General features: G+C 37.9%; 1 protein-coding gene across 1 annotated transcript; it reads right to left on the bottom strand.

The window, feature by feature from the left end:
- Nucleotides 1-15,147: 15,147 nt before the first annotated feature.
- On the bottom strand, nucleotides 15,148-16,839 carry LOC123311295 (protein snail homolog Sna-like). The gene is made up of 2 exons (XM_044895180.1): nucleotides 16,598-16,839; nucleotides 15,148-16,485 (listed from the first exon to the last, which is right to left on the bottom strand). The coding sequence occupies exons 1-2, from the start codon at nucleotides 16,677-16,679 to the stop codon at nucleotides 15,533-15,535; spliced, it is 1,035 nt and encodes a 344-aa protein (XP_044751115.1). The 5' UTR covers nucleotides 16,680-16,839; the 3' UTR covers nucleotides 15,148-15,532.
- Nucleotides 16,840-24,278: the final 7,439 nt, after the last annotated feature.

The raw sequence follows: 24,278 nt of genomic DNA, 5'->3' as shown, positions 1-24,278 counted from the left end.
CGTCAATCCGTCAGGATCACTGAAATCGCAGCATTTTTTCGACTAGCAACCGTAAAAAACGAACCTCGAATTGTCCCACTTTATTACGTAATCTCCCATTCAAACCATCTTCACAAATAACCGGTAGATGCCCCATATACGTATATCTATATGCTGGACCGAAATATATACGAATAAAAAGATCCTCGGATATAGACTTAAGACTCATCTTCCTCCCATCGACGGATCGAGCTACCTGCTGCATCCGGCCTGGATTGTCTGTCTGTCTGGAACACATCTCCGAGTGATTTACTCCCTGCACCACCGCGTGTTCTGCCCAGATGTGCACACTCACTTTGTTTTCATTTCCTGCACCTTATCGGGCACGTTGCCCCATTCCTCCCCTCTATAGGCTAGCCTTTCGTGTTTCGTTCAAGCCTCGAGCGGCGAATTAATGAATGTCAAAAAGGGTCCAGACGTCTTCGGATGATAAGTACGTGGTTTGATGGAAATCACTGCTCGTTCAGCAATCACTTCCGAAATATCTTGATCATCTCAAATCTACCCCACTGGTCTCTATTATATTCTATTCGGTTTAGCAAACGATTCAATGATGTCAGCAATCGGATTGCAGCATCGATGCCAGACTGTCAATACCAACCTTTTGTTACTGTACGTGGTTTCCCAAAGACAAAGACATTGATCACCAAGGGTATTGAGCATATCTCCGTAAATTTGCTTATCTCTTAACCCTTTTAAACACAGGTACTTGATGATGACTCTATACTCAAAGTTTTCGATTTTCACAATTTCGGTGGACATCTTTTTTCTTTTAATTCATTGCGTAACTCTGATTTACTTTTCTGACCTCAAACTTCACACTGACACTTCTAATGAGTTACTGTGAATTGACCTTGTGATTTGAGATCGTGTGACTTCTTCCTGCGAAGTTTTCTTAGGTCTACGGTCATAATACGAGGACAGAGTCAGGATAATTTGAAGTAATCAGATTCGCTGTCAACAGCAAAGTTGTACAGCCCATTTGTCTGATATAATTTCCGAAATACCATTGTAATTAATGTATCTTTCGAACAAAATTGAAACATTTCGAAATCTCGAGGCTGATATTGAATTTTCAGCGGAAAAAAAACCGTGCCAGACCTGCAAATCCGAGATCTTCGTGTCGCATCAAGAATTACGGATCTCCCGTTAGTTTTCATCGAAATATTCCCCACATGAACGTATCTGTGATACAATCATCTCAGATCGTATCGGCCGCGTCCGCCTGTCTCGCGTTAAAGAAGAAATAAATAAACAGACGGACATTGTTGGGACAGCAGATTACCGACAGATCGGAATTAGATCTCTTCAGTTCTTTTCGTGATGGCCCAGAGCGATCTGGATGTTTTGGAGCTATTTCGACCATATTTCAAACGCGAGAAAGGCCGTATCGGAAAATAAAAACCGTTCAGGAATTCACGACTGACTTTGGCGTTTGTTGGATGCTCCTAAATTCGATACCGTTGCTTCCTCGCAAAAACGGACGTTTTTGTAGAAAGCTGAAATATCTGGCCCGGCAAAAAGTCCGCAGGAATCTATCGGAATTGGCGCAAAAGTTCAAAATCGAGGGCAGACGTCGATAGAAATAGATCTCAGATACTCCTAAAAACGTTGTCCACTTCTTAGGTGACATACGATGGGAATTTCTTATTATTGTTCGTGAAAACTTTAAAACTTATCCAAAAATTAATCTTTGAAGTCTCAGTTCTTCAATATAGATGTACCTTAGACAATTATTTTGTTAGTTGTTTTATATTCAGGCACACCCTGCACCATCACAGCTCGCAGATATAAGATAGAGCACTCACAGATTGCCCTGATAAAACTACATTAATTCTGAAGCTTGCTTATGAATAATATGAATTTTTTTGCGCATCTGGAAGCAGCTGAAAGGGAAGCTTCTGAAATATGGGAGATGCTCACATCACGATCATGTCATAATTTATTTATTTATAATGTTTTTTACCAATACTTTGAATTTTGAATAGACTATTGGAAATAATGTTTCTGACAGGCCCTTCTAGAAGATTATGAGAGATCATTTTTTGTTTCGGAATATCAATGGATTTATTTCAGGAGATAATTAGAGAGTAATTAGGACATTTTGATTGAATTATTAGTATTTTCCCAGAATTTTTGTGGACTCACTACGTATATGTGAAATCTTTCCTTGTAAAATTTGGTTTGTTCAGTTAGACGCTTCTTTGGAGAGTTTAGTAGCCTATCGATTCCGGCCAAAATCATTCGAGCAGTTTCTATTCTAGCAAAAAAGTTCGCTCTCTTCCCTTTAGGGTTACATCTTCTCTTTTAGAACTTTATGGCAGAAATTTTTCCAATAATAAATGGTATACAGGGTGAGTCTTTGAGTCGTACACGTTTTTTAGTAGTAGATTCTTGAGGTCAAAAGAAACACTTCCTTCATCTTAAGTTTTCATAATGAACTGTGCCACCCCTAGAGAAACAAAATTTCCTTCAGAATAGCAAGCAAAATCTCTGACACTACACACTGTGGATCTTGTAAACAGAGTTGTATGCAGCCGAAGTACCCAATTTTTCAAATTTCACAACTACCTACTTTTTAATTTTTGAACATCAATTTGGAAAATATGAGGAATACTTTTATTTCACAAAACTTTCAAATATTCATTGGTTAGGGTCCAACCTAGTTTCAAAAGAGTTGGGTTCTTTGAATTTTTGGTATTTTTATGGTCCTTAATGGTCATAATGAGAAAACTGGAAGACGTGGGTGATATATCTTGTTTTCGAAAAAAATCATCAATTAAATGAAAAACTATATTCTGAAATTCTTTTCATTCGATGAAACCGTTTGTGAGATAGAACTAAAATTCTTTTTTTATGGTTTTTCAATAGCCTGTATCTTTTAAACCGAGCCCAATCGGAAAAAATGGTAAAGGAAAAAGGTGTTTCTTTTGACCTCAAGAATCTACTGTTAATATTTGTACGAGTCAAAGACTCACCCTTTAAAGAGCCTGACCAAAATCAAACATAGGGGTGTCCCAATTTTGTTGGATTAATTTCGGGAATTCCTTTGAATGAACTGTTTTTCTATGGGTACCTACATAGAGTCATTCGGGGCAACTGTGCGCACTTTTGCCTTTCAAGCCATATCCTGTTTCAAATGTTGAAGCTAGGAAAATTAAAACATACTCATAAGATAGAGAATTTTCTAATCTATAAAAAAACATCAAAAAGCCAACAAATCAAAAACGTTTTCTTTCCGCAAAAAGAAATTTAATGGTGAAAGTCGGAGTGCGTTCACATGCCCCGTATTGCTGGTAAGTGTGCGCACCCTCACGGGGTAAGTGAACGCAGTGCTTAGTGAACCACACAATCAAAACAAATTACAAAATAATGTCATCAAAATGTTACAATATTAGAGAAATGCTGTTTATTGTCAATACAGAAGCGCCTTTTTACAAGCACTGCATTATTGTTCGTGCCACCATTCCTGGTGAACACACAATACTTGATAAATTCCCCTGTCGGTGGCTCTTCATATTTTTCCGAACAAATAGGACAATATTGATCGAGTCTTAACCAAAAAAATCAACAATGACATAATTTATTCCTCACTGAACTAATGCCCATATAATGAATCTATGCGCACACTTTCCCCAGTAAGCCAAAATGTGAATTGACGTTCTTATAAAGTTGAGCAGCTAAGAGAACCTAAAATTTTTTATTATATATTTATATTAACCCATAATAACCTAGTGTTACACATATGTAACGCAAATTTCACTGGCAAATCTATTTTATTTCTCAGTAACTGTAGCTTTTAGCGTTACCTTTATGTAACACCATTTTTCTCAAACAAAAACCATACAATTTTCAAACAGAAATTGAGTTGTTTTTGTCTTGTACACTCTATAAAGAATGTTTATTCGATTAGAATAGTGATCATAACTCAGGTTATTAAGGGTTAATATGCCCATGATCGAATAAAATATTTTTTAACACTGTCGGACTCGGAATTTGGACCTGGCAGAATTTGCAGAGAAGCTGAAAATTAACAAGAAAACTAGTGAATTTGATTGATTGCAAATAAAAAGTTAAAGAAACGTGGCACAGCGCACTCCTATGAAAAACTAATATGGTGATTCTGCGTCCTTGCTTCACCCAAATGAACCCCTCTTTCATACATTGCATAGTCGAGATATACGCAGTGCGCACACTTACCCACTGCGCTCAGTTACCCCGAATGACTCTACTAGGCAGTAGGCACATGTTCAAAATAACTACTCACCTTATAACTGTAGGATTTCCCATAAAATGGAGTCAATTAAGAATATCATTCATATCTGAACTAACAAAGTTGTTTTTCGATCACCCTATATCCAAGAGATTAAAGAAATTAAAAAGAAGACTCATATTTCCAGATATTTCAAAGACTAGAAGAGACAAACTATCAAAAAATTCGTAAAATTTCAAAAACTCAACTCAATTCTCTACATTTTTGTCTATCTGGACAGGAGTACCTACGAGAAACACCCCAAGTAATTCGGGACACCCTGTATGTGGAATGATAATCTCACGGATCGGTGGGATGTCATCGATTCGCAAAAATCGATCCACCTTGCCGATGCTGCGCCAGGTCGAGGCGCGGTCCAAGAATTTTTATCGTCGTCATCTGAAAAAGATACGGCACACGCAGAGTGGCCTCAGACAAAGAGCGAGAATATCCGAGTTTTATTTATTCACCCGGATTTGCATACAATAGAATATACATGGACATTTTCATACTCCACCAAAATACGGCGGTTGGCCCAGAAAGTAACTGTACTTGAACTGGTGGGGCACGGGCGGTTCACGACCTTATGGCTTATTCAAAATGTGACCCCAAGCATGAGGAAATTTAAGACAAAGCCCCGACGATAAGTTACAGGTGGACAATGTGTCGTTATATAAAGACCGATTTGCATACGGGATGATTCATTTTTCCTGCGCCGAATGAGGTTGAACGATTTCGAAATGCGCTTATGAATATTGGCAACGTATAAAGACGGGAAATTAATTTCGAAGTTTGGACTCTACCCGAACACTTCATGAATAAACTGCTCCACAAGAGTTAGGGATATCGTATTCAATCGTTTTTAAAAGTATGTAATCTTCGAGAAAATCGCTGTAAAATCATTTAAAACTCAATAACAACTTGAATCGATCCAATAAAAATCAGTATGAGACATTTCGTCAATCTGGTCGCCTTTTTTCTGAAGTTTGGTTCTTTGCATATGCTTCATGAATGTTTTTAATTTGAAATGAAGTTAGTTCATCAACGGCTTCGATTTGAAACGAGTTTTCTGAAAATGCCAAGACGTAAACTAACAAACGCTGAGGCTAATAGGGCTATCGGAATGCTACAGGGTCGCCTTACTCAGGTTGTTGTAGCGGAAAGCCTCCAAGTCAGCCAAAGTGTGATATCCCGACTTTGGAATAGGTTCAGGGAGACAGGTTCCGTGTTGGAAAGAACAAGGCTTGGTGGGCGACGAAAAAAAACACCTGCTTAGGATCGTTTCACCACCGTTTCGGCGAAAAGAAACCCTACATCTACGTGTAGAATGCTACGGAATACTCTTCAAAATGCAGATGGGGTCCAAGTTTCCATCGAAACCATCAGATGACGTTTGGGAGAGGTGAATCTAGGTTCTAGACGTCCATTAAGAGGAGTTCCATTAGCACGTGACCATAAGCGTCAAAGACTGGAATAGGCAAGGCAACATATCAATTGGAACGATCAATGGCGTAGTGTCCTTTTCACTGATGAATCCAGATATGGACGATTTTCAGATTCTCGAAGAATAAGGGTATGGACAATCCCACGCATACCCCGTAATTGTCGCTATGTCCAAGAAGTCCATCCATTCCGAAGGGGTAGTGTTATGATATGGGTCGGGATATGTTTCAACGGGCGCACAGATCTACACATTTGTTCTGGGAATATGACCGCCTTACTATATAGGGAACATGTCATTGACAATGTTGTGTCAAATTTTCACGCTGCTATTGGTGAAACTTTTCAATTTCTAGACGATAACGCTAGACCGCACCGTGCAGCCATAGTTGAGAATGCGCGCGAGGAGCTTGGTATTCCACATTTACCAATACCTCCGCACTTAACAGATTTGAATTGCATAGAACATGCATGGGATATGCTCCAAAGAAGATAAGATAATCATCAACCTACCCCAGAATCCTAAAATGATCCGAGAGAGCTTCTGCCCCGTTTTTGGAACCAAATTCCTCAAGAAATGTTCAACAACCCCGTCTGTAGTATGCAAAGATGTCAAGCTGTTATTGATGCCCGTTGAGGCCATACATTATATTGATAGTCTTAAAATGCTTGAATTCTCTGTATACGCTACAGACCTACAGGCTAAAATTAATTTGCAACTTGAAATCATATTGATATGAATTTTCATCACAAAAATCTTATTTTAACAATATTTTTTTGCAATTCATGTCAATATCCCTAACTCATATGGAGCAGTTTATCTAGTCGTTCTTCTGGGTATCCATGGAGAGCCACCAGCCACCAGAACGACTTTGGGTTGAATTTCCTCAGTTTTAAGTTAACGTACCTAACATTTATTTACCGTTTTTTTTCTTTTGACCTCATGAGTCTACTGTTAAAATATTTGTACGAGTCTCACCCTATATATAATTTCTTTGTGGAGTTTTGAAACCTGACTTTATGGCACATATCCTGCTCTTTTAAAGCTTAGTCTCCAGTGTGCTCGCACAGATTTTTCCTGTCGGTTATTTTGGTATCTTCATTGTTGAATCCAGCGAATAGGACGTGTTGATTGAATCGAAATAAAGTATTCAGATTAATTTCCTGTTCTTCGCCTCCTACACCCTGCGCGATCCTTTATAACGATCATAACACCTGGTTCAGAGAAATGGAACCTCTCTCACTTTGTTTCTTTTCCTTATTCAACTCTAACAAGGTTAATCCTGAAATATATCGAAGACATTTCCTACCGGCCAAACCTGACATCATTCCACGTATTCTAGAGTGCTGCATTGAATGGAGATGATGAGGAAGTACGCCATGTTCATTACAAATGTTCGAGAGGACCAAAGTTTCGATGCTGTATTTACTTGGTCATTCACAATTATGCATTACTTGATAAGATGTGTTTTATTTCATTATTCATTCAGTAGGTTATGGAAATTGGAATAGCGCAAATCTGAGGAATGTCCCATAAATAAAATATCTTCTTGACAGTTCTGCAAAATGATTTGCCATCTCGGTTGAATTGGTGAACTCGATTCACGTATGTTGGTGCGTCTTGAGACGATGACAACACTTATTTGTTCTTCGGGCAGCTATTTGAGTTTCACTTGAACCCAATCTACAAAAATAAATAAATAGATACGAAAACAAATACCGGAATACAATTCGATACGATCTACCCTGTTTGTCCGATATCCAACAGACTTAAATATGTATTTCTCGTACGGGAACCTTTGCATTGATCTCTGCCAAGTTCATGGTCAGCTGATAAGAGCGGATTCTTGAGAAAGTGCAAATTGTCGGTCTTAATCTGCGATACCTACATTCTGAACAACATCGCACCAAAGCCAAGGTCTATTCCACGGAACACTGACAGCAAGAAGAGGTACGAGCTTGTCCCGATAAAAGTCAACATGGGTGACATGGGAATGAGTGAATTTCAATTGACGAAGTTTATGGGTACTTTCTACTGAGTGGACTGATGGATTTTCTACTTTATACTCGCCTCTGTAATTTTCAACAATTATTTTTGAGTCTTGGCGATGATAGAGGGTTTTTAATCAGAGCACACTGAATGAATTTGAGGCCCGCAGTGAAAATTATATTACTTCTCTACAAAAGTTAAGGAAAAGAAATTTTGAGGCCATTTCAAGTTTTCCTCTTTTTTACTAATTTTCCAAATACGTATGAGAAAGAAGTCGTTGTGTTGACACACCTATCTAACAAGCCGATCTTGTGCAGATGTGGTAGATCTTGGGCGTCCACTTCTCTTTCGGTTTCGACTTCGGTAGTGGAGCGCGGGTAAACACAAGTAGCAGACGAAATTATTCTAAATCCGAATTTTTTTATTTTTCGAACTATATCGACCCGGGTCATTTTTTTGGCTAATTCGATGTCGTAGATTACGAATATGCAACTAGATTTTTCTTAGGATCAGTATTTTAGGAAATAAATCACTTTTAGTGAAAAATTTCGAAAAAATTCGTCAACTTTGAGGAGCTGCAGCAGGCAGAAAAGAGCCACTACACATATGCAAATGGAAAAATTCAAATTTTATTCACCTACCGTAAACAGTTCAGATTTAATGTTTTTTTCCGCGAAGGTCCAAATTTTCAAATTTTCCATCAAACATAACTTGAAAAGTAATCCTTTCAGCGAAATTCTGTTGGCATATTCGTGATCTACGCCCTCGATTTAATAGATAGTTCAATTTTGGTGGAAATCAGGGAGATCGAAAAATTTTCGAATTTTCCATGCATGGAAAAATTTCAATTTTTTCGAAAAATATTTTTGGTCTCCGATCGGAACCAAATTTATACTGCTGACTAATTTGAGGGCGAAGATGACGAATATGCAAACAGATATTTTTAAAAAAATTTATTATTCAAGTTATGGCCGATGAAAAATCGGAAAATTTGGACCTTCGCGGAAAAAATCATAAAATCTAAGCTGTTCGCGGTAGATGAATGAAAATTGGAATTTTCCATTTGCAAAGGATCCATCTGTCATCGAAAAAATCAGCATATCTGTAATTTCCTATTTCTGGCTGCTACAGCTCCTCAAAGTTGATCAATTTTTTCGAAAATTTCCACTTAAAGTGATTTATTTCCTAAAATACTTATCCTATAAGAAATCTAATTGCATATTCGTAATCAAGAGGTACTGGACATGCGCTGATTTTTTTGGAGATAGATTGTTTCTTTGCAAATAGGAAAAACCTATTTTCATTCACCTACAGCGAATAGTTCAGATTTTATGATTTTTCCGCGAAGGTCCAAAATTTCGAATGTTCCATCGTCCATAACTTGAAAAGTAACCCTTTCAGCGAAATTCTGTTGGCATATTCGTGATCTACGCCCTCGAATTAATAAATAGTCCAATTTTGGTGGAAATCAGGGAGATCGAAAAATTTTCGAATTTTCCATACAATATGCATGGAAAAATTTCAATTTTTTCGAAAAATATTTTTGGTCTCCGATCGGAACCAAATTTATGCTGCTGACTAATTTGAGGGCGAAGATGACGAATATGCAAACAGATATTTTCAAAAAAATTTATTTTTCAAGTTATGGCCGATGAAATATCGGAAAATTTGGACCTTCGCGGAAAAAATCATAAAATCTAAACTGTTCGCGATAGATGAATGAAAAATGAAATTTTCTATTTGCAAAGGATCCATCTGTCATCAAAAAATCAGCATTTGTCTAATTTTCTTTTTCTGGCTGCTACAGCTCCTCAAAGTTCACGAATTTTTTCGAAAATTTCCACTTAAAGTGATTTATTTCCTAAAATACTTATCCTATAAGAAATATAATTGCATATTCGTAATCAAGAGGTACTGGACATGCGATTTTTTTGGAGATAGATTGTTTCTTTGCAAATAGAAAAAAACAACTTTCATTCACCTACAGCGAACAGTTCAAATTTTATGATTTTTCCGCGAAGGTCCAAAATTTCGAATATTCCATCGACCATAACTCGAAAACTAATCCTTTCGGCAAAATTCTGTTTGCATATTCGTGATCTACGCCCTCGATTTAATAAATAGTCCGATTTTGGTGGAAATCAGGGAGATCGAAAAATTTTCGAATTTTCCATACATATATGCATGGAAAAATTTCAATTTTTTCGAAAAATATTTTTGGTCTCCGATCGGAACCAAATTTATACTGTCGACTAATTCGAGGGCGAAGATGACGAATATGCAAAGAGATATTTAAAAAAAAATTATTTTTCAAGTTATGGCCGATGAAAAATCGGAAAACTTGGACCTTCGCGGAAAAAAATATAAAATCTAAGCTGTTGGCGATAGATGAAGGAAAATTGGAATTTTCCATTTGCAAAGGATCCATCTGTCATAAAAAAAAACAGCATATGTCTAATTCACTTTTTCTGGCTGCTACAGCTCCTCAAAGTTGACCAATTTTTTCGAAAATTTCCACTTAAAGTGAATTTATTTCCTAAAATACTGATCCATCATGAAATCTAATTGCATATTCTTAATCTACAATCTTGAATTAGTCAATGAAATAACCCTGTTCGATATATTTTGTTATATTCTGATGACCGCCCGCTTGCGGGGCACGCGCAGCACCCCCTCTAAGAACGGCCCTGAAAATGTTCCGTAATCAACGAGGAAATGCTTCAAAGACTAATTAATGTATCCAATTTTCGGCCGGACGAACAAATCATCTGCGATATCAATTCCCCAATTAAAAATCATAACCCACTAAGAGGATTTGTCTGTACTACACTATCTCGAAAAAAATAACTTCCACTCAATATCCCGTTTCTCGACGATCACCATCTAGCCCGCCATAATTCTCACAGCTAAAACCCATCCTCCCAATAATGGATTTATCCGAGGCATCATAGTGTTCGCTGTATAAGCGGATTTCGGAGACGATACGAAATAGATCTCTGTTACTTTGTCGTGATCGCCGCGGGCGATCTGGTCCCTTTCATGAAAATTCGGCCATATTTCAAAATCGGCATAGAGGTCCTCCGATATTTGGAATCATTAAGAGTGCACGATTTTACCCCGGTTAGTGCACCTGTCAGCGATGACCTGGTTCGGCTATTGTTCCCACAACCTGCTCATTTTCACGTCTCTCTAATGCCGGACATTTCCACCAATCCAGATTGATGAATAATTTCTCACGATCAACGATGCAGCAACGATCGACGTCGGGTATTTGTTGCATAATGGGTAGGCTATAGATCGAGGAAGGCTATGAATCTAAACTTCAAAAAAAGGACATCATTCGAATGGTAAATATACTGCCCCACAAGAGTTAGGGATATCGTATTCAATCGTTTTTAAAAGTATGTAATCTTCGAGAAAATGGCTGTAAGATTATTCAAAACTCAATAACAACTTGAATCGATCCAATAAAAATCAGTATGAGACATTTCGTCAATCTGGTCGCCTTTTTTCTGAAGTTTGGTTCTTTGCATATCCTTCATGAATGTTCTTATTTTGAAATGAAGTCAGTTTATGAACGGCTTCGATTTGAAACGAGTTTTCTGAAAATGCCAGACGTAAATTAACAAACGCTGAGGCTAATAGGGCTATCGGAATGCTACAGGGTGGCCTAACTCAGTTTGTTGTAGCGGAAAGGCTCCAAGTCAGCCAAAGTGTGATATCTCGACTTTGGAATAGGTTCAGGGAGACAGGTTCCGTGTTGGAAAGACCAAGGCTTGGTGGGCGAGAAGAAACCCTACATCTATGTGTAGAAATGCTACGGAATACTCTTCAAAATGCAGATGGGGTCCAAGTTTCCATCGAAACCATCAGACGACGTTTGAGAGAGGGTTCTAGACGTCCATTAAGAGGAGTTCCATTAACACGTGACCATAAGCGTCAAAGAGTGGAATGGGCAAGGCAACATATCAGTTGGAACGATCAATGGCGTAGTGTCCTTTTCACTATCTGAATCCAGATATGGACTATTTTCAGATTCTCGAAGAATAAGTGTATGGACAATCCCACGCATACCCCGTAATCGTCGCTATGTCCAAGAAGTCCATCCATTCCCAGGGGGTAGTGTTATGGTATGGGTCGGGATATGATTCAACGGGCGCACAGATCTACACATTTGTCTTGGGAATATGACCGCCTTACACTATAGGGAGCATGTCATTGACAATGTTGTGCCAAATTTTCACGCTGCTATTGGTGAAACTTTTCAGTTTCTTGACGATAACGCTAGACCGCACCGTGCAGCCATAGTTGAGAATGCGCGCGAGGAGCTTGGTATTCCATATTTACCAATACCTCCGCACTCACCAGATCTGAATTGCATAGAACATGCATGGGATATGCTCCAAAGAAGATTAGATAATCATCAACCTACCCCAGAATCCTTAAATGATCTGAGAGAGCTTCTGCCCCGTTTATGGAACCAAATTCCTCAAGAAATGTTCAACAACCTCGTGTGTAGTATGCAAAGAAGATGTCAAGCTGTTATTGATGCCCGTGGAGGCCATACATAAAATAGACTTTTTTTCTCCAGAATCGAATGGGAGACCATGAAAGAATTTTATTTTTCGAAATTCTATCCCACGAAAACAATTTTTGAAGGAAAATCATAAAGGGTTGTCATTCTCAACCCCTAATAATAAAGTTATGAGATCTAAAAAAATTGTGTAAGTAACATCTACTTAGTGCTTCATATTATGTATAGTTTAATGACTCAGTTATCGATTGAAATTTATTTTGGGAGGATTTTGCATCTCTTCACAAACCTTTTAGGGCTTTCACTCCCAATCTCTGAAACAAAATTAATTAAAAATGAAATCAACGATTTGCTCCTGCGTGAATTCTTGCACTAATTTGTCAGGAGCAAATTAACTAGAAAAAATTGTTGCCTGACAATGAACTCAAAATAAATAACGTTGAAACTATAATTCTTCGTAACGTTTCGGAGTCTATATCAGACTCCTTCGTCTGACAATTAATGTCAGACAAAAAGCGACAATTCCAGAAGATTTTCAAAAGTAGATTTTTTCGTCTGATGAAGGAGTCTGATATAGACTCCGAAACGTTACGAAGAATTATAGTTTCAACGTTATTTATTTTGAGTTCATTGTCAGGCAGCAATTTTTTCTAGTTAATTTGCTCCTGACAAATTAGTGCAAGAATTCACGCAGGAGCAAATCGTTGATTTCATTTTTAATTAATTTTGTTTCAGAGATTGGGAGTGAAAGCCCTAAAAGGTTTGTGAATTAATGACTCAGTGTTTTTTAGAACCCGTAAAAAAAATTAGAAACTGTCAACTCGTCATCGCCTTCCAAAAGCTGTATCTTGGAAGGCAGGTCGATTTCAAAAAAAATTTATACGAACTACCCCTGCTTATTTTTATCGAGGAATCATTTCCCTAAGTCCTTCGCATTTGTTTACAGAGACCCTGTATATGTGAATCCTCTGTTTTCAAGATCGGATAGAGGCTATAAATCATTTACTTTTTCCTTTTCTCCTCTTCTATTTTGTTTCGGAAAGACAAGATCTTACAGTGTTGAAGTTGAAGTAACTTTTAAGAGTAGGTAATCTGTTTTCTGAGACATAATTCGAACGGATAACCAATATGATTATTATCGATTGCGCTTATGGAAATAAACAGATTTATAAAGTAGGTATATATACCTCCCGACTTAATCCCTTCAATTACGATGTCATATATATATACCGTTTAGGTTGGAACCAATTCGAAACGATACCTCAGTCAGTAGGAGGTTCTCCGTCATTTTATTACAGCCGATGCGTATGTATTTGCATAACATCAACATATAAGGTGACCAAACTGGTTAGAATATCGATTTGAAAATCAGTCAGATTAATGCTCGTATGCGTATTCAGTAAAAGTTGGTTGAAATTTTCATTTCTTTTTGTTTCGACTCCCAAAAGTATGGAAATGTATGCTAATTGATGATGAAAGTGGTCGCAGTATGGCAATTGGTGCTTGTTCTTTAACATGATATTTAATCAATGCTTGTTCAAGGATTATGTTTGTTTTGTTGTGTCTCTCACATTGACGGAACCTTCCTAATGAAATGCAACCGGCGATTAATTTAAATCACAAATCGAATACTGAAATTCATTATTCTATGCTTTGTTCATACATAAACCCTCATCAAAGGCACTCTTTCTCATTATTGGAAGTAATAAATTATCAATTGATGAACAAGAACAAAATTTAAGGGGGTAAATTTAAAGTTTTCTTTTATTTTCATCTTCATCTTCCTGCAAATGCTCCGTTAATATTGCAAAACATAAACAATAAAAGAAATAAACCTAAGCAAATTGTTTTTTGAATTAATTTTTCGAAGATTTGAGTGACTACTTTAATTGATGTCGACCCTGAAGGCCAGATTCCTGTTACGTCAATGCACTTGATGCGGTTCGGGGTAGCTCACATAAATCTCAATAGATATCGCTACGTGCTCGAGTTATTGGTCCAAAACGGACAACAATAAGGGAGAAATTCGAATATTTTGAATGAGAATTTCAATATTTTGAATTTGTTCATGTATTCAGTACCTACCTAGATATCTTCTTGTGTTTACAATAGAAGAATTTTTTTCTCCTTTCATTCTCTCAATCTCAATATTCAAAAATAAAAAATAAACTTTTGTTAAAAAATTATCAATAGTATTTTGAAAACTAGGAATCGGCATATTGTTTTTCAACACTTATTTTTAATATTATATAGTGTACAAAATCCATTATAATGCAAGGAAATGTAGGATATACAGAATGTGGACTAAAAATTCGTATGAACTCATGTTTTTAATGATATGAACTGCGGAGGATTTTCAATAAGCTTATTCTTCCTTTCAAATATTTATGAGCATACTCTTTATTCATGACTCTTATGAATTCTAGAGCTGAATGAAATTCTGTATATGATTTCTGATTATCGTTTATTTCACGAGCAGAAAACACACAAAACACGAGAATAATAAATATTTCCTGTTACCTACCACTTCATGAAATCGGATGCCTATAAGTATCAAATCCGCACCCAACCCCAACAGCCCATATGAAATATGTAAATCTGGTTCCCATTCTTCAAAACGTAAAGGTGCATTACCTTTTTCCATCCCCTAATAACGGACTCTATACCCGACATTTAGGGAACAATATCCTTATGTATAAATTTCATTCAAGAGGTACCAGTTTTTATTCGATATATGGGTTGAATTTGTGGGATTGAAGGGTACCTTTGTCACGGTAATTTTCAGCCCCATCTGTCTCGTATACGAGTATAGAACGGACGGTGGTATTTTTTGTACGAAATTTTTTGTAAAAGGTGGTGGGAAAAATGTTCGTGTTGAATTAAACGAGGTGGTAAATATTGAAAATAACATTTTAATAATAGATCTTCAATATATCTTGATAAGGCACTATCAAATGGCAATATGTACACTAGGGAGGAAATTTTGCTCCCCTGACTAGAACAATCATTTCGATAATATATAAAATAAATAACTAAAAATTAATACTGTACAACGTATTTACAAGATTAAACTGACTAAATTTGAACTCGCATTCGGATATTTACAAAAACGTTGTTTCCAAAAGAAAAAAAAAAACTTATAATCTTTAAAATAAACTCGTTATGTACAACGAAAAATTTCAATAAGTTATATATCAAAGCTCTGTATGAAATTCAGTCTGACTATCAAGGCACACACTTTCGGAATTTGTACTTTGCGACTTGGGCCCTTACAGGATTAGTACATTTTCTCTGAAGGCATACGCATCAGGTTCGGGTTTCCCAAGCAACCACCTTCGGCGTGTTTGGTCAGCAGGGACATCCTGGAGAAGGTCTTGTTGCACGTCTTGCACGAGTACTTCTTCACCTCGGAGTGCGTCTGCAGATGGGCCCTTAGGTTGGACCTGTCGGCGAACGCCCTGTTGCAGTGGGTGCACGAAAAAGGTTTCTCTCCGGTGTGGGTGCGGATGTGTCCCTGCAAAAGCCAGGGGCGAGAGAAGGCCTTTCCGCAAATCTCGCACTTGCAGGGCAGGGTGTGCGTCCTGATGTGCATCTTGAGGGCGCCCAGGGAAACGTACACCTTCTCGCAGTACTTGCAGTTGAAGACCTTCTTGGGACCGTCCCCGGCGGCGCAGTGGAACTGGCGGTGTTTGGAGAGCCCGGAGAAGGTGGAGTAGCTCTTTCCGCAGTCCGGGCACTGGTGGCGGTTGGCCTGGCGACCCTTGTCGCTGATTTCCGGAGGCGGCGAAGCCGTTGACGAATTTGGACTCAGAGACGATTGGTCGCTGTAGGGTGGCGGTTTGATGGCCAGCGGTATCAAGGGGTGAGTAGGTTGGTGCGGGGGTGACAGGGAGCTGTCGCTGTAGGGCGATGTGGACCTCATCACGTACTCGTGGTGGTGGTATCCGTATGGCATGAATCCGTAAGGGTAAGGCGGCGCTGCCACGCTGTTGTGCCAGGTCTGGGGAGCGTATTCTGGGCTCAAGGAGGCTGGGTGATAAGGGATGGGGTGGTAGATCGCTGGAGGTGACGGCGATGAGACTGGGGAGGTTGAGGGGTAGTCGAAGTACGGTGGGGGTGTGCTGGTACTGGTACTACTGGTCGGACTTGGCAGACATGGGGAACTCGAAGATGAAATCTGTCCAGGTTTGCTGAGATCCTTGGGTTTCGTGCTCAGATCTTCAGGTTCATCTATAAAGAAAGATGAATTTAGTGACGATGTTCGACATGAAAGAATTTCTAATACTGACAAAACCGAATTGAAAAATTGGGACCAAAGAAAATCGTCTAGAATTCAACCTACCTTTAATGTCATCAACGATGTAGACGGGCCTCTTCTTCAGCGGGCAATTCGAATAATTCTTCGCCATCATGGACACAGGCATAGTAATATCCAAGGGGAAAAATGAAAATTCACAAAACTGTTATACGTAAAATCCAAGTCTCACTGACGATCAACGAACGTGTCTTGTTCACTGAACCAACTGAAACGAACTGACAGTTGCACATTCACGGTCGGTGGTACGACGGTATTCTGGGTTCCTGGGTCCGGTCCACCGGGTGATATAGCCTCATCCCCACCGCGCGGCACACGTGCCCCAGGTCCAATAGAACCGATAGCGGAACTGGCCCGGCCAATGGGAGAGCGGCGTCGAGTAGGGAAAACACAGGTGTGAGTGTTGCTTCCGAAAGGAATAGATTATCATCGTGTTTTGTTTATGTTCGGTAGGTGTAGAGATGGTATGTAATTTCGTAATTTAATTGAGGAGGTTGTTGAGGAATGACCGATTGGAGGAATCGGCTACTTGAGAGTAGCGACGTACGGTTGGGAGGATGATCGTGCGCGTAATTGGAGATATCGACGATGGGTCAAGATAGAAACTGTTCGGGTTTATTGTGACGTTTTGACAGATTCGATTTTTGGTTTATTCGCAGATGCATAAAATCGAAAAAGGTATAGGTACCTACTCTGATGAGTACTCACGAAGAAATTTTACATGGTACCTATACTCCATTCAAATTCATTTTAGCAGTCGGTTGGCCATGAAATAATTTTTTCAAGTTTTTGTAACTAGAACGGTGTAAGGTTGGCACTCATGAAATTTCGTTAATGTCATAACGCCGTTGCCACAACTAATATCAATTTTTATTACGAAAATGCCGAAAGTAATTGAAAAAAGAGACAGGGTTTCAGGAAGTGCTATTTAGAATTAAGGTCCGCTCATTCAAATATTTATTTATACCCTGATATTCTAAAATCCACAATACATCAGACGGTAGCGAACATATTCTATGTAAGAGAATTTATATAATGTTTCATCTGGATCTAAACGACTTATATTTCAGCTGAATATTTCCACAATCACAAAGATTGTGAATGAAGAGGATGATAAAGAATTTCCTTCTGTTGGGAGACCCAAAAGAGTGGTGGCATTTGAGAATTTTATATTTGCGTGAAATAATGCGAAAAGTTTACTACAGGATTTTCGATGAATGTCATCGTAGAGTAAGTTCCCGAAAATTGATTTTTCTATTTTTCATTTGACTCGTCCTATACATTGTAAATGTCTTAAGGTACCAATAAATACCTAATTCTTATTATTATATCAATGTATTGAGATGAACAGCCACAAATACGCACCAGTTGTCCTGTTAATTGTTTATTCATGTGAAAGTTTTGTTCTAAGTTCATCTTGACTTGAAACTTCCTTCAATTCCTTTTACTTATATCGATTCAAGATGATTTTCGTTGAAGAATTTAACATTCTTGTAATTATCTGTTAATTCCTTCGGGAGATACCCATTCCCAACCACTGCATCATATGCATTTCATCTTCGGGTTATTATATTTGAAATCTACAACTGATGTAACATATTCAAACTTTAGCCAAAGAAGATAACGAACATTAACTCTCCTCAAGCTAGTGCATATTATGATATTATACTGATCTCTTGTATTTTCCATGCAAATAACTGGATTTGGTATGCCTTCAATCAGTTTGTATAAACTTCAATTATGCTCGTCACATATTTTCCGAAGAGATTCGACATTATGATAAAATACGTAATAACAGAAACTTTTACGTAGAACGGGCAACATAGCGTTGATTTAAAACCCAAAAATGTTCTCAAGGTCGACAGATAGAAGAGTCACAGATTTAGATGGATATTCTGAAGATTATTTTGTTTTTCAAGTTCCAGATACAGCAAATTATGAAAACTCAAAATAGCTGTATCTTTTTATCAGGTCCGAATCGGGAAAAATGGTACAGAAAAAAAGGATTTCTTTTGACCTAAAAAATGAACTGTTAAAATATTTGTACAAGTCTAAGACTGACCCTGTATAAACATTGCGAAAATATTCAGGACCTATTATTGTTATTTGAATGCATTTTATTACCTAGATCAAAAATATCTTCGAATCACAAGATTTATTGAAGATGGCCATCAAAATATCTCAAGTCATTTCTAAAATATCGAGAAATTATGTAAAAAACATGTTACACTCTGTATATTGGGAACGAAGCATTCCCAACAACACATTTCCGATTCAATGCAAATAACTCAGAGACTGCATTTCCTGAATTTATTCTCAATGTTCATGGAACACTATGTATGATCAAGTGGGTCACGTAAATGTCAAATTAAACTCATTTTTGTATTTTAATTGATCCCAATCTATATTTTTATTATTAGTTTTGTGCCAAAAATATGAATCTCCTGAAACTAAAGCATCCATTGAGAAATTTCAAAAGTAACTAGGTGTTTTCTTTTTTTTTTTTCATAAGATGAGCAACTCTAAATAACTACTTATGCTGAATGCGAAGAAGATTCGATTACTACCTAGACATAATAGATCTACTACTATTATGAGTCTCAGTTCAAAACAAAAATGATTCATTAGGTACCTATGCAATTAACGGAATTACATTATAGGTTCGTAATGTCAAACACTTTTCGCATTTCTCACAAACGATTTATACGCAAAATAACATTTCTGAGATAAGGGTGGTAAATATTTGTCAAGACCTCAGAGCCACGATACCTACTATAAACAACTTTCCATAGGTACTTAAACGGTCTTGTACAAGAAGAAGGGTACAACAATTTCAATGAGTAAGTAATAGATAATAAAAGAAGGTAGTTGCAGATGATCGAAACCGATAAGAAAACGTAGATAACCTAAATGTTACAATAGGTACAATACTCTTAGATATATTTGTCTTTCACCTTCCTTTTGAGAACCTGTAAGAGTAGGTACCTACCGTTATCGAGACCGTAATGAAAAAGTTCTTAGAAGTGAAACAACTATTGGGATATTGTTCCCCGATGTAATTTTCCTAAAATCCAGTTAAAAATCACATCAGGGTTGAGAAGAGGCAAAATCTTAGGCACATTCCAGCATATCCTACGTTATACCTACACACGCTTTATGTTGAAGGGCATAATTATATAAAATCCTCCACGCCATTCAGCGTTTTATTTCGATAATTTTTATCGACGTCATAATTTCAACTCAACGCCAATTTCACGCGACAGTCCAACAATACATCTATCGCCATTCCAATAAGATAATTTGTTTATGGCAATAAAATGACCATACATTTATTCGAAAATCGAGGTTGGAGATTAAGAGCCAAGTCGAACGTTAATATGTATTAAATGTCAGCGTATTTATTGACACTAAATCTAAATGGAAATGGTAGAAATAATATCAGGTGTATGTATACTCTAATAATATGTAACACCGGCACATATATAATACGATGATGCATTTCGAAGAAGTCCATATCGACGAACCGTGATTGTGTCCGAGTTTTATGACTCGATTTTTATGGCAGGTTGTTCGAAGGATGAGATATGGTCTCTCGTTGACTCGAAAAGTGATGCTTCACCTTGCATATATGATTTTCTATGCAGGATGTATTGATATCTAGTTAGCCTAGACCAGTTCCATGCATAAAAAATATTGCGTTACTATAGCAACGAACAATAACTCATTAAAAGTGTCAGTGTGAAGTTTGAGGTCAAAAAAGTAAACCAGAGTTGAGATGTCAACAGAAATTGTGAAAATCGAAAAATTGGAGTATCGTACCTGTATTCAAAAGGGTTAAGAGGTAAGCAGATTTACGAAGATATGCTTAATACTCTTGGCGATTAATGACCTTCGTATGTATATCTTGAAAAATTGGACTGCAAGCTTCAAAAAAGGTGAATTTTCCAGTGGAAATGATGACCGATCGAGAAGCCCAGCTTCTGTGTCTGTCCACGGAAATATCGATGAAGTTCATGACATGATTTTATCAGACCGTCGAATTCGGCTAAAACGGATATCTGAAGCACTGAATATTTCATACGAACGCGTTCATCATATAGTTCACGTCAATTTGGACTTGAGAAAAATTGCTGCAAAATGGATCCCCACATGTTTGAATGTTGACCAAAAGCGTGCAAGGGTAGAAGCATCGCATTCGATCTGTGCTCGATTTGAAAACGATGTAGACTTCTTAAACCGAATTGTTACTATGGATGGGACTTGGGTACATTTCTACGATCCAGAAACAAAGCAACAATCGATGGAATGGCGACACTCTGGTTCTCCAAGACCTAAGAAATTTCGTGTCCAAAAATCTGCTGGAAAGTTCTTGCTTCAGTTACTATTCGACATTACTGACCACTCTACGGGAAAAATCAAAGAGAAAAGACGCGGAAAGCTATCCAAATGTGTTTTGTTTTTGCAGAACAACGCCCGTGCATATACAAATCTCATGTTGCCATTCAAAAAATTCGTGATTTAGGGTTTGAATTACTAGAACACCCCCCTTATTCACCAAATTTGGCTGCATCCGACTATCATCTCCTTCCTCAGCTGAAAAAAGTTTAAAAGGTCGTAAATTTTCTTCAAACGAGGAGGTCATAAAAGCTGTGAAGGTCTGGTTTGCAGAGCAAGAAGAAACGTCTAGATCAGAAAGGTCTAGAGATGTGCAGGTTCGCTGTAATATATGTATCCAAGAGTAGAATATGCTGAGTAATGAAGTATTTTGACATTGAAATTTTGTTTGGTTCTATAGTGGGCTAAGAATTTTTCAATATATCCTCGTGTATGATATGGAAATGTTCTTCCTTCAATTTTTTCGTGTTGATCATGAAGTACATACTTTGTTTCTACAGCTCAACATGTTCCTCGGCTGCAATTCGGAATGGAAACTTTGTAAATAGTACCTAAATTTACAGCAATATCTATACTCATTATAAGAATCAAAAAACAATGACTAGACTCCAAACTGAGATAACTTATGCCATTAGTGGCGCTCAATATATCATAGGCCAATTTCCAATTTCTCAAAACCAATTTTCGCTTTCGCCAGATACGATCAGACCACCTTAACGCACCTTCAAAAGGGTTCTAACCCACTACCGAAATTTCCAGTTCCTCATAAACGAGAGGTCCGCAAATTACAGATACAAATCGGCGATAATTTCGGCCAACACCTATCCCGTCAAAGGGCCAGAGCAGTTTCTAACGAAGAGAGGCAGGTGATGCGAGTCTATCTGTTCGGACGATGAGAGGCGCAATCATAATCTCGTTCGATGATCTGCGTGAAAACGATGAGTGGGCAATTTTCAACGGTAGTCAGAAATGAAAATTTAATTTGGAAGTTATCGATCCGAAAAGATAGGATTGGTAATGGAGAAGGTGGGTTCGATATCCATCCATTAATATAATATGGGAGTCTACCTACGTTGAGGGTTTATATAGTTGAGTTCTTCTATCTGGGTGATGATTGCCACTTCTGGATGATTTTATTTCGAATTCAGACCATCTCCAGATCGTGATTTTTAGGTCGAGATTTAATTATTCATATTATTAGTCAGACAGAAAAAAATTTGGGTTTGCTGGAAACACTCTGTCAAGTTCCAACTCGAGTACCCTGTGCTGAATCAGAGACAGTGAAAAAACTTCCAATTTTCAGACATTTTTCGGTTTTTCGCTCATAACTTCTTCACTAAGCGGTTTTTTATCAAATCGGTCAGGTTCAAAGTTGTAGAGCATTAAATTTCCTACAATTCTGTGTACATGAACTTTTCTTGAACCTAATATTAACCGCGATACAGCTCATGAAATTTCGAAAGAATTTTCTATTTTCTATTTTCTATTGGCTTTTCTTGTATCTCTGAAGATCAAGGACAAACAGATCACAGCAGACTTTATTCCAACAAGTGAACTTCGTAAAACAATCGGTCGAACTGAGGACATTGTAGGTACAAGTATAGACTAGCCCCTTTTCCCATGTGTACTCAATACTCAATGTTTCAATGTAATGTCATTGATGAAGGGTTCTTGTTACATAGTGTGGTTTGGATGCTGAAGGGTGAATTAAAATCCAAGGGGATCCAAGTCAAGCAGGCAGTACAAGACGCTGATCTGCTGAGGGCATACTATTCCTGCTCAAGATAAGTGGGTGCATTACCATACCACTACACCCTTTTGAATTGGAAAGAAGAAGGTGATACAGATGTATCAGTTCAGTAGAATCCTGTCCTCCCCGATATATTGTAGATTTTCTAGAAATCCTAGTCAATTCAAGCTCAAATTGATTTCAGCCTCTTGATGTACACATCACAAAAACAACTACTTGGTCAGGCCACTATAGAACTGATAGAGGGCTAAGCCTTTTTGGCAATTTTTTGATCTGCATGTATCTCGATATTAGGTTCAGGAAAAAAGTTTATACTTTCGAAATTGTAGCAAATTCAAAGCCCTATAACTTATCGATCAAAAACCGCTTATTTCAAAAGTTATGATCGAAAAACCGAAAAAAGTTCAATGATTTTGTTAGCACAGGCCCTTCGCATAGCTTGACCGAGACAGCATCCCCGAACAATTTGTTACATATCCACTGCACAATAAGTACTACAAGAATATTAGATCTAATAGAAGGATCTCATAGAATATTATGCAGACTGGATATGTGATTTCTTTGCGAAATGAAGAAAATCTTCAAACACATACATGCAGATTATGTCAACATGTTTTGTATTGCAATTCCATCATTTCCTTATGATTTTTTGACTTCCTTTGGGGTTCAGAACTAGATTTTTGAAATGAACAAATTTCGAAGCGACATTTCTATAAAATTTCCTGAAAAAATTGGAGTAGAGTATCATGCTCATATCTCAACTTCCTACTATCCTGTTTTCTCTAGATTTAAAATTGTTCAGAGCCAGCCATTTACTAACATACTCCACACAACCTCAAATTTCATCCTGAGGATCCTCATGGTTCTCCTGTTCTTCTGCCAATGAACACCACAGCTTTTTTTGGTTAATCCCTACGTTCGTAGTTCTTAGGTCTCATTTTCTAGGGAAAATGCATGAGTGCATTATTATACCTACCTTTCATGATGCAACGAAAAACTGCTCCTTTAATGAAACGCCTCTATCATCATCGTAACAGTTGAATTACCATCAAGAACAAGAGGCCAACCGACATTCCTCTGCAGCAGAAGGCTACATATACATATACAGGAAGACCTTAAAACGCCCAACAATGACTGGGAGGAAAAGGAAACAGAAAAAATTAATTAATATAGGGGATCCCAAATATAGTACAGACTCCGAACGTGAAAAAACCTGCTCGAATCATCTTTCGAAATCTAGCCGTGCCATACCTCAACACATGCGGAGTTGGACCCTCCCCGGGTACACCGGGGCGGAAAGGGAGGGTATATTCGGAGGGTGCCGTACCGGCCTAACGGTCTCCCGATGTAGCAGCTGCCCTCGCACGCGTGCCTCCGATCCGATCCCTTATTCCAGGGCCCTTTGTGCGCCGGTATATATGCACCTTGTGCCTTACCATACATCTTGCACTTTGCCTTTTCGCTATTATATTCGCAGGGTTGAATCTCGACGTAGGTATATACGGTGGGTAAACGATGAAAAACATAACTATTTGTTTGGCTGAATGGCGTTTGTTGGATGCA

Source organism: Coccinella septempunctata, chromosome 4 (genome assembly GCF_907165205.1).
Source record: "Coccinella septempunctata chromosome 4, icCocSept1.1, whole genome shotgun sequence".
In the NCBI taxonomy this organism is placed as follows: Eukaryota; Metazoa; Arthropoda; class Insecta; order Coleoptera; family Coccinellidae; genus Coccinella; species Coccinella septempunctata.
The sequence above is the reverse complement of the archived record's forward strand: the minus strand, read 5'-3'. Positions and strand labels throughout refer to the sequence as shown.

Excerpts from the sequence above, each read along its gene's own strand:
- LOC123311295 (XM_044895180.1), bottom strand. The coding sequence starts at position 16,679 with ATGCCTGTGTCCATGATGGCGAAGAATTATTCGAATTGCCCGCTGAAG. Across the intron at positions 16,486-16,597 it reads CATCGTTGATGACATTAAAG|ATGAACCTGAAGATCTGAGC; the intron begins GTAGGTTGAATT and ends CTTTCTTTATAG.